This window comes from Chiloscyllium punctatum, chromosome 22, assembly GCF_047496795.1.
Source record: "Chiloscyllium punctatum isolate Juve2018m chromosome 22, sChiPun1.3, whole genome shotgun sequence".
NCBI lineage: Eukaryota > Metazoa > Chordata > Chondrichthyes > Orectolobiformes > Hemiscylliidae > Chiloscyllium > Chiloscyllium punctatum.
Window position 1 is genome coordinate 45,591,787 of NC_092760.1, and position 15,359 is coordinate 45,607,145.

Sequence of the window (15,359 nt, forward strand, 5' to 3'; positions counted from 1 at the left end):
CATTTTCAGGATGGCACCAAAAGCATCATTACTGGAGTCACAATTATTTCTAAAATATGTGAATGACTTGGATGACGGAACTGAATTAGTTTCACCAAGTCTGCAGATGATGCTAAAATAGTTGGGAAGACAAGTACTGGGGATGATAGGAGAGTCTACAAAGGGATATCGAGATGGTATACAATGTGGGAGAATGTTAGGTTCTGCACTTTGGCAGGAAGACTCAAGGAAATGAATATTATTTCAATCGAGATACACTGCAAAAAGTTACAGAACAGGGGGTTTTGGGGGGTCCTTGTGCTCGAATCACAAAAAGCTGTTGTTTAAGTTCAGCAGGTAATCGGGAGGCAAATGGACTATTGGCCTTTATTTCAAAGAAAGTAGATTATTAAAACAGGGAGGTTTTGCTAAAATTAGTCAAGGCACCAGTCAACCCAGCTGGAATTCTGTGAACAGTTTTGGTTCCCCTATCTAAGAATGATACATGGCATTGGAGGCAGTCCAGAGAAGGTTCACTCAGCTGATTCCAGTGATAAAGATAGGTTGAGTAGTTTTCATTGGAATTGAGAAGCAGCCTTTTTGAACACATAAGATTTTTAGGGGTCTTAACAGGGTAGTTGTGGAGAAATTGCTTCCCCTTGTGGGAGACTCTATGAACAGAGGACATAATCTAAGAGTAAGGGTCACCCACTAAGATGGAGTTGAGGAAGAATCTTTTTCTGTCGGTGGGTAGTGAATCCATAGAACTCCTTACCACTAAAGGCTGTTGAGTTTGTATTATTGATTATATACAAAGCTGAGACAGACAGATTTTTAAGCAGAAAGAAAATCAAGTGTTGTGGGGGAAAGGCAAGAATCTGGAGTTGAGGATTATCAGATCAGCTATGGTCTCATTGAAATGCATTCAGGCTTACTTGCTCCTCCACCTTATGGTTTTATGGCATGAATGTGGTTCATTCTTAACCTGAACTGTGAGTATTTGCTGTCATGCTCTTATTTGGAATTATACCATGGGTGACGTGAGCATGGCAGGATAAATACTCATGGAGAACTTATAGTATCCTACTGTCTATTTGCAACATGACTGATATTACATTCAATGGAATAAGGTCCAATGTCAAAGGTCCATGTTGAGGCATTCCATCGCCATCGTTGTTGGAGCACTCCATGTCCCAATGTGTGGAGTATATGTTAAACTGTCATTTGTGAGTAATGTGAATGCTGACTGCTCACATCACTAAGACCTGTCCGGTATTTTATATTCCCCACAAATATTAATTGCAAGCCAGACTGATGGCTCTAGCCTCAGCAAGATATTTGTCTCTGTTGCTGCTATGCAACAAAGGCACAGAACATTGGAAGAGGAACAGATAATGCCTGCAACAACCTGCAGTGGATGCTAAACAACCAGTACATAAAGATGTCAGTGCTGGAAATTCCCCAGGATTTGCGGGAAGTACAGGAGGGGCAGAGTCCTTCATTGTCAATGTCATTTCCTCTGTCAGGTGATGTGTCAGGATAGGCTGAGGATATTCTGGAACACTCACTGTTATTGAATTCTGCTAGCTGACAGTCGAGTACCTTTGAGCTGAAGGAGTGAGTGGCCCTCTTATCCCAATGGCGGCTGTATTGAACTTATGTGCAAATAGTTCTTTCCAAGCTCTCAATCCTCAATCCACAAAAGTATTGAAATTGTTACCAATGTCACTTATGCCCGATCTGTTTAATCTCATTTCCCTGTGACAGAGTCAGTGCTGGCCCCCAGGGAGTAGCCTTTGCTAACATTGCTGGCATCTTCCAAGTGCAGATTTCAATGGACTGTGATGTGGAAAGGGTCCTAGCATAGTGCATCCATGTTCATCAATAGAAAAGCATTCCACTCCATTAATGTACAAGTCATCTGTGATCCTCAGAACATTATCTTAGAAGTCCTAGGAAATGCCATGATGCCTCTCATATTCCTGCTGTGTTTCAGATGCCACATGCTTTGTGAGGATGGTTACTGCGAAACAGGAGCTACTCTCTGTGACCATGGCTGATGACTCTAACCCAATCTCTGAGTGATGCCAAGCAAAGATACAATGTTGCCCATTCTTCAGTTGGAGGTCACATGGAGTAGATGATAGGCCTGCTCACCATGAGGATTTGCTGCTTCCATTAGTTTATGGGCTTAGCGGGGGTGGGGGATGGGTGTTTGCAGGATGCTGTAGACAGATTGTACCACATACTCCTAGCATACTGTGCTCTATACAAATGGAGCAAGCAAGTGAAGATATGATGGATGCTGAAGAACTGGGAGTGCAGGGGTAGCCTTTCAAGGAAGAGTTTGAGGACAGTAAATAGGGGGCATGACCTTAAACATGATAGAGTGTAGCAGTGTTGGGTGCATCAGATCAGACATATTCACCAGTTGGCTTGCAGTAGATGAGATCTGGGTGCAGTGATCATGCATTGGCTGCAAATTGTTGATGCTTAAACGTCAAGCAGCCCATTTCTATCCTGAGAAGCAAATACAGCTTTTGTTTGTTTGCTTTCTGTTCACATTTGCTGATTAACAAAATGTAAAAGTTTAATATTTTATATACTTTGCAGCAACTTTCCATCCTGCTCTCCTTTAAGCAACTTCTTGTGCTGTTAATTTGTGGGTTTACTTTAACATGACTCATTCTCAGGATATGATCTTCCTTTATCAGATATAGCCACATGATAAAAGACTGTTACACAGTAGGTATCTACTGATTTCGGCTTCACTAGCAAATCTAACTGAAATTTATTTGCTGTGAGTATTCCAAATTTATTAGGGTGCTTCCACTTTTATGAGTTCAAACCCACTCTGTTATTTCCATGCATGTAAAAACAGTTCTCTGATGTGGTGTCTCAATTTGTGGTGTTAGAAATACCCTTTCCAAAGATTTACTACTGTTTAAATTCTATGCAGTTTCCAGTGATCTCATGCCTCCTTCATTCTTTCTGTATGAATATAATTAACCATCAGTGGAATGGAATGTACTGACTGCTACTGCCTGCCCCAAACCTATGAGTTGAGGGAGAGAGGCTAAAGGGGAACGTGGCATACATTAACCAGTAGCTAACCTCTTAGAACATAGAACATAGAACAATACAGCACAGAACAGGCCCTTCGGCCCACGATGTTGTGCCGAACTTCTAACCTAGTTTAAGCACCCATCCATGTACCCATCCAAATGCCGCTTAAAGGTCGCCAATGATTCTGACTCTACCACTCCCACGGGCAGCGCATTACATGACCCCACCACTCTCTGGGTAAAGAACCCACCCCTGACATCTCCCCTATACCTTCCACCCTTCACCTTAAATTTATGTCCCCTTGTAACACTCTGTTGTACCCGGGGAAAAAGTTTCTGACTGTCTACTCTGATCATCTTATAAACCTCTATCAAGTCACCCCTCATCCTTCGCCGTTCCAACAAGAAAAGGCCGAGAACTCTCAACCTATTCTCATACGACCTATTCTCCATTCCAGGCAACATCCTGGTAAATCTCCTCTGCACCCTCTCCAAAGCTTCCACATCTTTCCTAAAGTGAGGCGACCAGAACTGCACACAGTACTCCAACTGTGGCCTAACCAAAGTCCTGTACAGCTGCAACATCACTTCATGATTCTTGAATTCAATCCTTCTGCTAATGAACGATAATACTCCATAGGCCTTCTTACAAACTCTATCCACCTGAGTGGCAACTTTCAAAGATCTATGTACATAGACCCCAAGATCCCTCTGTTCCTCCACCTGACTAAGAACCCTACCATTAACCCTGTATTCCGCATTCTTATTTGTTCTTCCAAAATGGACAACCTCACACTTGGCAGGGTTGAACTCCATCTGCCACTCCTCAGCCCAGCTCTGCAACATATCTAAGTCCCTTTGCAAACGACAAATGCCCTCCTCACTGTCCACAACTCCACCTATCTTCGTATCATCTGCAAATTTACTGACCCACCCTTCGACTCCCTCATCTAAGTCATTAATAAAAATTACAAACAGCAGAGGACCCAGAACTGATCCCTGCGGAACTCCACTTGTAACCGGGCTCCAGGCTGAATATTTACCATCTACCACCACTCTCTGACTCTGACTTCTTGGTATGCTTCCCCTTCGCCTGAAGGCACCGATTTGGCCAATGCATTGTTGCTTGGACTTTGCCCTTTCTCCAGTATCACATGAGCTATCCACCATTCTTCATGCATGATTAAAACAGTTTCAGTGACCTGGAGAGGATTTCAATTTAGTTAATGTTATCATATTGCAATGAAGTTGGACTCACTTTGTTTTTTTGAAAAGAGACAAGCTATCTGAGGTTAGGGTTAGGGGTAGGGAACTACAAAATTAATGAGACCCACCTCAGAATTGGGTATCCCCACCGAAAATGTCTACTTAAAGCATTAGGGAGTTATCTAATGCAATGTTCACATCATTAATACTAATACAATTTTTATTCAGTTACATCCAGAGGGATCATGGGCTGTAATTTCTACACTGAGAGTCATAGAGTCATACAGCATTTAAACTGACCCTTCAGTCCAACCAGTGCATGCCAAAGATAATCCTAAACTAAACTAGTTCCACCTGCCTGATCCTGTCCCATATTCCTCCAAACCTTTTCTACTTGTGTACTTATCCAAGCATATTTTAAACATTGTAACTGTGCCCCCATCCACCACTACCTCTGAAAATTCATCCCACAAGCAAACCACCCTCTAAAATGTCTCCTCATGTCTAATTTAAATCTCTCTCCTCTCACCTTAAAAATATACTCCTGCAGTCCTAAAATTCCTCATCCTAGGAAAAATACACTTACCATTTACCCTGTCTACACCCCTCATGATTTTATGAACATCTATAGGGTCACCTCTCAAACTCCTATGCTCCAGTGATAAAGTAGGAGAAAGTGAGGACTGCAGATGCTGGAGATCAGAGCTGAAAAATGTGTTGCTGGAAAGCACAGCAGGTCAGGCAGCATCAAAGGAGCAGGAGAATTGATGTTTCGGGCATAAGCCCTAGATTCTTGAATAAGGGCTCATGCCTGAAACGTCGATTCTCCTGCTCCTTTAATGCTGCCTGACCTGCTGCGCTTTTCCAGCAACACATTTTTCAGCTCCAGTGATAAAGTCCCAACCTATCCAGCCTTTCATTATAACTAAAATCTTCCACACTCAACAACATCCTAGTAAATCTCTGCTGAACCCTCACTAGTGTAATAATGTCCTCCCTCTCCCATGGTGACAGGAATTGGACATAGTACTCCAGAAGAGACCTCACCAATGTTCTGTAAAACCATAACATGACTTCTCAACTCCTATACTCAAAGGACTGAACAACGAAGGCATGCATGCTAAACACCTTTTTAAACACTCTATCTCTTGTCTGGGAACCTTTCCCATTCAAGGTGTCACCTTTCGATAGAAGTTCACCAATTGTTAACTCAGATAGGTCAGCAAGGGGTCAGAGGTCAGTAAACCTGAAAGGGAGAGACCCACTGACTTGTCTCATTACCAGATCAGTTAAAAGAGAGCCTCTTGCCTGAGGTCTAAATATGAATGTTCAAGAAGACATATTGTTAGTGCAAGTTGAATCAGGAATTGTTAGCTGGTAAAGTGAATTTAGCTTCTGAAAGAGAAGCAGAGATTATTCTGATTTTATATGCAGCAGTGTGGCATGGATTATATGCAATGGAAAATAATTAATCTTGTTTGTTCATTTATTTATTTCTTGAATAATTGCCCAGATTATTATTTGCAATTGTCCCTATCTCAATCAGGAGCTTTATAGTCTTCATAAGGCAGAATCACATGTAGTATTGCTAGATTATTCACTGGCCCTGTCTTACTGGGAGGCAGATTTGAGCAGACAAGGTATACTAAACCAAAGATGAACTCAGAATGCCAGATTAGGCTATCCCATAATTTACCAAATCTAATCTGATGTCAAAAATCTGCTAATCTTAGAAAAGCCACCTGAAGCATTCAACTGTAGAAAAAAAAGCAGTAAATTCTCTTCTTTATTTTCTACCCATTTTGTTTTGTTTAACATTATGCATAGTTACCTAACCAAGAGCATTGGCAGATCCTATTCTCATCAATGGCTGTATTTTATGCCTTTCAGCTATGTTTTAGAGCTCACACAATAAAATCTAATAAAGTAATTGGTCAAAGCAAAGTAAACGTTATTTGCCTTATCAATGTTCAGATCTACAAACTCTCCCTATAACTCAAATCCTCCAACCCTGGCAACATCCTTGTAAATCTTTTCTGAACCTTTTCAAGTTTCACAACATCCTTTCAATAGGAAGGAGAGCAGAATTGCATACAATATTCCAAAAGTGGCCTAACAAATGTCCTCTCGCATTATGGCATCTCATATTTTAAACAACGTCAAGTTCTGCCTCTATTCTTTGTTGCCCAGCTTATTACAGACATCTTCACTTTGCGGCAAGATGTTTTGCCTGATGTCCAAATTTCTGTTTCTGTCAATTCTATTTACAGCTTTTGATTTCTCCATTTGCTTTGAAGTAATAATCTTGGTGTGTTTTACATATAAGGAATACATGGTTTAATATATTACTGCAAAGAGCTCCATGTCTTGAGCTTCTTCTAACCTTCAAACCAACAACAAGTCCATCTGAGCATATAACTTGCTGCAAAAAAAATGGTTGTCAAGTTTCCATTTACTTAAAAACAGTAATGACAGTTAAACGTATTTCATTAACTATGAGATTTGTGAGGTACGAGAGCATTGGATGTCTTGAGGTAATGGGAAACACTGGTCAATTCAAGTTATTTACTTCATTTATATTTCTGATGCTTCACCCCAGAGTTACATTTATTCTAGAAAAAAATGTAACCTGCACTAATACTTCCCCTTACATGTGAATCTATTTTGTTGCTTTATCTTTCTGCATTCTGTCTCATTTATTTATTTTTCAAAAACAAGTATTGTTTTGTGATGGAAGGCTATGGTTACAAAGTTATAATTTAGAGTCATAGAGTCATAGAGATGTACGGCATGGAAACAGATCCTTCAGTCCAACCCGTCCAGGCCGACCAGATTTCCCAACCTACTCTAATCCCACCTGCCAGCACCTGGCCCATATCCTTCCAAACCCTTCCTGCTTCCAGATGCCTTTTAAATGTTGCAATTGTACCAGCATCCACTACTTCCTCTGGCAGCTCATTCCATACACGCACCACCTACTACGTGAAAAAGTTGCCCCTTAGGTCTCTTTCATATCTTTCCCCTTTCACTCTAAACTAATGCCCTCTACTTCTAGACTCCTCCACCCCAGGGAAAAAATCTTTGTCTATTTATCCTATGCATGCCTGTCATGATTTTATAGACCTCTAGAAGGTCACCTAATATGACATCTAATTTTCTCTTCCATTGACTTCAATTTGAGAAACAATCCTCCACCTCCCCAGCTCCCCTAACCCATATGTTGATTTATTTTGACTCATTATATTCCCATGCTAGTATTGTTGACCAATATCCATACTTTGTATTTATCATTGTTAAATGCAATTTGGTGTGTCTATCCATGAATGGCACGGTGGCTCAATGTCCAGTACTAATGCCTCACAGTTTCAGGGACCTGAGTTTGATTGCAGCCTTGGCCAGCTATCTCTGGGGAGTTTGCACATTCTCTCCGTGTCTGCGTTGGTTTCCTCCAGGTGGTCCGGTTTCCTCCCATAGTCCAAAGATGTGTAGGTTAGGTGGATTGGCCACGTTAACTTGACCATACTGCCCAGGGATACGTAGGCTAGATGGATTGGCCATAGGAAATGCAGGGTTACAAGGATGATGTAGGGAGGTGTGTCTGAGTGGGATGCTCTTGGATTTGCGTGGACTCAATAGGCCAAAAGGCCTGCTTCCACACTGTAGGGATTCTATGTTGCACTTGCATATGAGATCAAAAACGTGTTACTATACCATCTCTCTCTACATTGCTTCTGATTTTGTGCCATCATGCAACTTTCATTTTAATTAGAAACATTTGTTTGACATTGTGCCAGATGCTGTCTTAAAGACCAGATAAATCATAACATGGGAACTTCTTGAAACTATTCTATTTGCAACAACCTCTTTGGAAATTGAGGAGATTTTTTTGGGCAGACCTTTTACGCTTCTAAATGTATGTTGACCTTTGACTGTCACCACCTAAGTTTTTGATTTGTCCATAGGAGGACCACACAGCCGCCTTTCTACAACCCACACATCTCCTTCTGTCCCTAAAACAGTACAATGGCCAACAGTAGGCATTCCTGTATATTTTTATGTTGAAAATGAACAATTGCGTGCCACAGCTGGAAGTTAGGCTGTGCCACAATAGGTTGCAACACTATTGTTTTGAACATGCAACCTTCTAGCAACTTGCTCTGTAGCCAGAAAAAAAGCCACAGCTCCTGACAGGTTGTAAACTCCATTATAAACATTGAGAACATTGCAGTAGAATACTGGTTACTTCCATGTGCATTAGCGTGAATGTCCTATATCACAGCAGAGTTAACCAAAAAAAGCCTCAGAATACTCAAGTTTAAAAAACATTAACCCTGATTGGAAGAGTTTATTTACACTGTAACTTTAGATGAGCAGTACATAGATCATAAAATAAATGTTCTTACAATATAGTGGATACTTAACATATATAGGGCTTTTGAGAAGATATATGAAGGGTCATAATTTGCTGTCAAATAGCAGTGAAGCTAATGGTCACTCACTGTTATTTATAGGTGAATGGTTCACCAATTCTAGATGGGGGAAAGCATGACATTCACAAAATCTTTGTTTATAATGAACTGCTCCATTGCTAACTGAAGATGGTATTTTGTCTAATCAGCAAATAATTGAATGTAGTGGAGATGCTGCAGTAGATAGAAATTAAATTCACCTGAGATGGTTTTGACTTGTTCATTTGAGTCTAAGCTCCCTTTTAATGAGATGATAATGATTAATTACCATCAATCTCTCTAATATGGAAAATCAATTATTGGAATTATGAAATTTATTTCTTTATTGTTGAAGATTAACATTTTAAAAAATATTTATTGTCACTTTCCTTTCTGTCCTTTTCATTTTCTGTCTCTTAATCCATTCTTTTTCTCGCTTTACTTTTCCTCCTGTATTCAATTTGGCATTGAATATGCACACTCTACTTTGCATCTCCTTCTCAATCCTTGCAGTCTTACTTTCATTATCTTCAAATCTGACTGACAAATGTAGTACAAGTGTCCTATTCATCAAAAGTCCAGGTGTGGTTTTCTTCACAGCAAGGTTATCAGCTTGCATTTTCAGAAACTTGGACTTCAAAACATCAACATTCAAAATGTTGATGGGCAAGCCCAACTAATAGCAAATGCTGTTTAATGCCCAGCTACAACAAATCATGGATGCAATATCAAGCAGTGTAATGATGGATTGAATTCAAGCTAGTTCCCAGCTCCTTCTTTCTAACTAATGTGTCATCCTCTCGTCCCACATAGGACTAACTAAATCATATATGAATTTTCAATAGCGATAAGGACAATGTTGACCTACATATATTTTATTACAAATACTAAATGTAATACAGTATTTGGTTACATGGTGACAATTTTATTCAGCACCCTCAAACATCTTCTTTCTGCCTTCCATTCCAGCCTTCTCTTCAATGTTTTTACGCCAGTCTCCAACATCACGCAGATCCTGCAATGGGAGTAATTTGTGAAGTTTAAGGATGAAGTTTAGCAAAACAACGACTTTCAAACTTTCCAATCTATGTGGGCCAATACTACCTCACAAAACACATTTACTCACTAAACTAATCATTAAGCTATCAGAAGTTATGGATAAATTTTGTGAAATGAAACATTAAATTTGTCTGGAATCTGTTTAGTCAACACAGACAAGGGATGGAATTAAATATCCCTGCAGAGAAACCTGTGGAGGTGGGAGGCTATTTGATTGGGTAGGAGGGTGCAGAGTTGGTACATTGAGCTGATTTTCTCCTCCTTACCCAATGAGGGGAAGCTAAACTCTTAGACCACTACTAATGCTACCAGTTGAGATCAGAAAGGTCAGTACAGAGGAAGAACTGATGAGCCAACTGAATTGCTGTTCTCAATTCTGTTCAGAACAGGGGAGAGATGTCTGAATGGTTTTGGAAGTGGTCGATTGATAATGGACTATTCTACACAGTACTAAGCATGGATCTGTAGGACTTAATATTTGACATAATACAAAATTATCATGCAATAAAAAGCTTTGTTTTGCTGCTTTCATCGGACAAGTTAATTTATTGACTTAATCAAGGCATGTGATTCCATTGGTATGAAGATACAGCATTTTGCAAGTGCAAAAATTAATATTCGGAGGTGGAGAGGGAGGAAGAGATGATGTTGATCCACATCTAATATAGATTTCATTGTAATTGATTGCTTGAAATTGTTTTTTAAAAGTACATGGACATGAAAAATGTAGGCAAGGCCAGAATTTGTTGCCTATTCTGAATGCCCTGGAGGAAATTGGAGTGAACCAGCTTCTTAAATACGATGCAATCCATGGGATGTAGGTACACCCATAGGGCTGCTCAGAAGGGAATTCAAGCATTTTGATCCAATGCCTGTCTTTAAGTGACCAGTGCAGAGGTAAAAGCTGTCAAAGGGAGAAATGAAATTTCAGCCAGTGTTTTCAGGAATGTTGCCTTACCTTCTCCTTCTCAGTGTCCTCTTTCTTCACCTGTTTCAGGTTAGCTCTCAAGTCCATGGACACCTTGTGTTTGGAGCCCAGTAGAGCACGTAACATGGCATCAGCAGACATACGGACTCTCTTGAGTGGTGGCCTCTTGAATTTGCCTTTCAGGTCAAAGACTTTCAAGTTCAGATCATCAATCTGAAATATTGACAGAGTTCAGAATAAACATTTACATAGACCTCAAGCTCTCCTCTTCTCCACCTCTTGCCCTATCTTTTGTCCTCCTTTACGACTTTCTTAAGACTGACTAGTTCTTGAACTAAGCTTTTGGTCATCTGTATCTCTCATATGGCTTGCTTACCTCCTTTGTTTTACAATGTTCCTGTGAGGTGCTTTGGGACTTTCATTACATCGACATTAAATATTGTTCTAAATGACTCAAACATATTGTTGGTTGATTTCCTTCATTCTCATTGCATTGAAATTGGATCTGGAATGTCTTACTCATGTTCAAGAAACTTCCACAACCCCTCCCAATCCCAGTTTATTTCTTCTCATTATTTTTGCAGGGAAAACTCCTGATAGAATTTGCAACTGACTTAAAGAGTTGATCACTGCCAGCGCAGTTAAATGGAACAGAAAAGTCCTGATAATTTTCTAGAAAATGTCATAAAAGGAGCTTTGAGAGAAGACAAGACTGTTAAAACCAAAGTTTAACATCTCATATTGACTATTTCCCAATTTAGTTGTTTGTGCCAATCTGGAACTTTGATTTTAAAATTTGTGCATGAATCCACCCAGTAGATATCCAAATGTAACATCTTTCTTCACTGGAAACCTTGGAAACTCCAATCACTGAAAGATGGTAATGTTGATCAAGAATAAGATTTAACTCAGTTTTCTGTTAATTCACACCAAATAATTTTCCTGTGTAAAATTGAAATTGTTGCTCTATTCTGCTTAGAGAAAATGCAACATTGATTCTGTTCGAAAGAATGCAACTTTTTTTTCATTGATCACACTTAGTCTTCTATTCATTCACCACAGAACTTCATTGATCTTTATCAAGAGGATGCTTAATTAAAGAGAAACAACAAATGGTTACTTTTGGTAGGATAAAAAATGTATGAATGCGTTTGTCATAATCACTTGAAACGTTGTGGCGGGCATTGTGAATATTTAGTTACACCATTACAATGCAATCATTATCCCTGAACCTTTGGGGAAGTGATTATGTTAAAAACAGGATGAAAATGTAAATATGCTGTACCAAAAGTGCTTCTGTCTCTGCTCTATGGTCCTTTTACTTCAGTGGAGCACGTTTGACATGATGTTTCCTCAATTCATAGCTCCAAACAAGTATTCAGCAATGCATAGTGTAGAATTTGGAATATGTTATGCTTATTGCATGTAACACATATGCAAAACATACTAATTTAGCAGTGCAAGAAATTTCAACCAATCATTGCGTCACATTCATTTATAGGCAGTCAGCTGCGTAAGGTAGGAACTAGACATGAAAATGAAAATGATGAGCCTCACACTTATTGAAGGGCCCAGCAGCAACATTTGTTGCCAACTTGAGGAGCATTTGTTGGGTGTGTCCTGTGTAGGATTTTCCAGTGGCCATGGTCATTGCCAACTGAAGTAAATTTGACCCTCCTATTATAATACAGTCCGTACCTCCCTAATCCTGCACTGTCTGGTGCAGCAAACTTTGGGATCCAGAACCTGAAATAAGTTCCAGTTTTCTCTAAACAAGATGTATTTTGCAGTGCAGCAAGGGAGACCCCAGCATTTAACTGTTGGAAGGCACTTTAAGGGGACCTTAGAGTTCTCAGCATTGATCACCTCTTTCAGCAGAAGGCCAGGAGTAAGAAAAAACTTGTTTTAACAACACCCATGCTGACTCTGACATGTCACCTTCTGTACTCTAGCAAGTTACATTGTCCCAATACTACTGGATTAGGGAGGTATAAACTCTATGTAACATGAAACAAGGACAAGCAGAGTGCCCACTCCACCAGTCACCCACAGCCCTTCCACAATACCATGGGTACAGGTTTAAGTGTCAAAGGACTTAATGTTGCTTTAGCGCTTTGTATCAATCTAAAATATTTTTCCAAGAAAGAACAAAACATGGCGAGGAATTTAAAAATGTGACCGTTACCTCTTTGGTGCTCTTATTAACTCTGGATTCTATGTCATATCTCTCCTCATCAACGACATCTATCTTTGCATGAAGTTTCTTGCACAAGTCCTGTTGAGACAGATGTGAGAAAGATCAACATTGCAATGACTCTGGTTCTTGCTTTTCATTGTGCAATTGCAGCGTGGTTTAAAGCTCACTCATTTTATAACTGGAATTGACAAAGGGCCTTTTGGAACTTACATTGGGTGGATCAGTAAGTTCAGATGGGAAAAAATAATTAACTGCCAAATGGCATTGGAGAGCTAGAAGAGTCAATGTGAAGTCAGCATGAAGGAGATGAACCATTGTGCTAGTTTACACATTGAGCTTCAATTTCATCTGAGTTTTGCTGCTGTGTCATTATAGTTTTTTTGTCAAAAGTGGGCCAGAGGCTTTTCTTAAAAAAAAATATTCAAAACATATGCTTTGACTGAAATAAGTTCTTAAGACGGTTACCACTAAGGGAAGGTTTAATGCAGCATTTTCCTCTGGGTCCTTCAGCAGAACAGAATAGAACCCCTACAATGTGGAAATAGACCATTCAGCCCACACTGATGATCCAAAGAGCAATCCACCCTATACATGTCACTCTGCATTTTTACCAAGGCTAACCAACTTAGCCTGTACATCCCTGGACACTATTGGCATTTTCCCATGGCCAATCCACCTAACCTGTACATGTTTGGACTCTGGGAGGAAACCAGAGCACCAAGAGGAAACCCATGCAGACAAAGGGAGAACGTGCAGACTCTATCCAGTAACCCAAGACTGTAATTGAATCTTGGTCCCTGGCACTGTGAGGCAGAGGTGCTAACTACTGAGTCACCATGCTGCCCTGATTGTGACAGTGAATAGACAGCAAGACCTTGGAAGTAGGCCTACTTTTCCAAATAGGGCATGGGCCATTCAATGAGAGATAGGTTATAAATGGAAATTATGGGAAAAAAAGCAAATTTCTTTGTGATTTGTGAATTACTGCATTCACTTTTACAGAATAAATCTTTTGGTCGTCAAAGAGAACATGGATTCGAGTGTATGTGAAAAAGCCACCCTCATTAAATACATTTGTTTTGCAAATCATGGTTTTGGGATTCTATTCTAATGACAGCATTGATAATTAAAATAGTACAAAATAGTAAAATAGATTACTGCCCAGGCTGTTAACGGAAAACATTCTATGATATTGACTTGGCCAATGAACTTTGATACATGTTCAAAATGTAATACATGTAATTGCTGATAATTCAACCCTATAATCTGCTCAGAACAAGGAGAAATGTAGACTGATTATTCAGAAAATGATCTTGCAACAACCTGTAACTCGGCCATTGAAAGCCCACCAGTCTGCAGATGTCCACAATGTTCTTCCATATACCTCTCCTTCTCTGCTATCCGATCTGCTTCCTCCTTCTCAAGTGCAGCTTTAGCAAGAGAGAGTAGTAAACTCTAAAATACATATGAAATAAAGCAGCCAGTTATATGTGAAACAATGAAGACATTGTACATTATAACTAGTATCAATAAAATGCATAATAGGCTGAAAAGTTACCTTCAGATGCATTCTGCGAGAAGAAGTCATCTTGGATTTTTTCTATAATGATCCAGAAATAGAAAAAGAAACAAGGATTGGAAAGTAACTTAAAAACAGATTATTTCAAATATTTGGCAGAGCAAAGGAACATGCTGTTAGTGTGAAGTCTCCTCCAGTCAAACAAGTCATCTCAGAATTGACATTCCAACAAACCATTTTTCAACAAACCACGCTATTTAAAAAGCCAGACTTGGTGTGACCCAACAACTGGATTTAGTTCATCTTTCTCCCCAACATGAAACTGAATAGTTATGCCTTGAAGGGTTGATGTATAAATTAATGCCTGAGTCCAGTGTATCAGTTTCCTAGCATCATCTCATCCTGAGCCATTTTCCCAGAGACAGCATTGGGGGCAAGGTCTTGGCTGGCCTACACATGAACAGGCAGCCCATAGCCAATTCAGTCTTTCAGCAGTAGGGTGAGATGGGAAAACCAGCACTACAGCTAGGTGTTACAAGTCACTGAGTTCACTGTTGATGTGATGCTCCTTCAGAATGGTGACCTGAAAGTTTTTATTTATTTTAACAGTAAAAATATTGGAAAGAGTACCCCCTTTTACACTCACCTAACAGGACAATCTACTGCCTTCTCAGTGCTAAAGCTTTATTTGACTGTCAACCATCCTTAGATACCTGGTAAGTCTCCTCACTGATCAATTAGACAATAGACAATAGACAATAGACAATAGATGCAGGAGTAGGCCATTCTGCCCTTCGAGCCTGCACCGCCATTCAATATGATCATGGCTGATCATTCCTAATTAGTATCCTGTTCCAGCCTTATCTCCGTACCCCTTGACTCCACTATCTTTAAGAGCTCTATCCAATTCTTTCTTAAAAGAATCCAGAGACTGGGCCTCCACTGCCCTCTGGGGCAG

At 39.8% G+C, this 15,359-nt stretch overlaps 1 protein-coding gene across 1 annotated transcript; it reads right to left on the bottom strand.

Annotated features, from left to right (window-relative positions):
• Positions 1-9,557: 9,557 nt before the first annotated feature.
• On the bottom strand, positions 9,558-14,568 carry LOC140493597 (troponin I, fast skeletal muscle-like). The gene is made up of 5 exons (XM_072592215.1): positions 14,441-14,568; positions 14,206-14,337; positions 12,871-12,960; positions 10,716-10,898; positions 9,558-9,713 (listed from the first exon to the last, which is right to left on the bottom strand). Exons 1-5 carry the CDS (start codon positions 14,468-14,470, stop codon positions 9,624-9,626), a joined length of 525 nt encoding a protein of 174 aa, XP_072448316.1. The 5' UTR covers positions 14,471-14,568; the 3' UTR covers positions 9,558-9,623.
• Between the last annotated feature and the right edge of the window lie 791 nt (positions 14,569-15,359).

Bases quoted from the DNA above. Each gene is read 5' to 3' on its own strand.
- LOC140493597 (XM_072592215.1), bottom strand. From the start codon at position 14,470: ATGACTTCTTCTCGCAGAATGCATCTGAAG. The intron at 14,338-14,440 runs GTAACTTTTCAG...TATGTATTTTAG, and splicing joins CTCGCAGAATGCATCTGAAG to AGTTTACTACTCTCTCTTGC. The intron at 10,899-12,870 runs GTAACGGTCACA...TCAATATTTCAG, and splicing joins TTAATAAGAGCACCAAAGAG to ATTGATGATCTGAACTTGAA.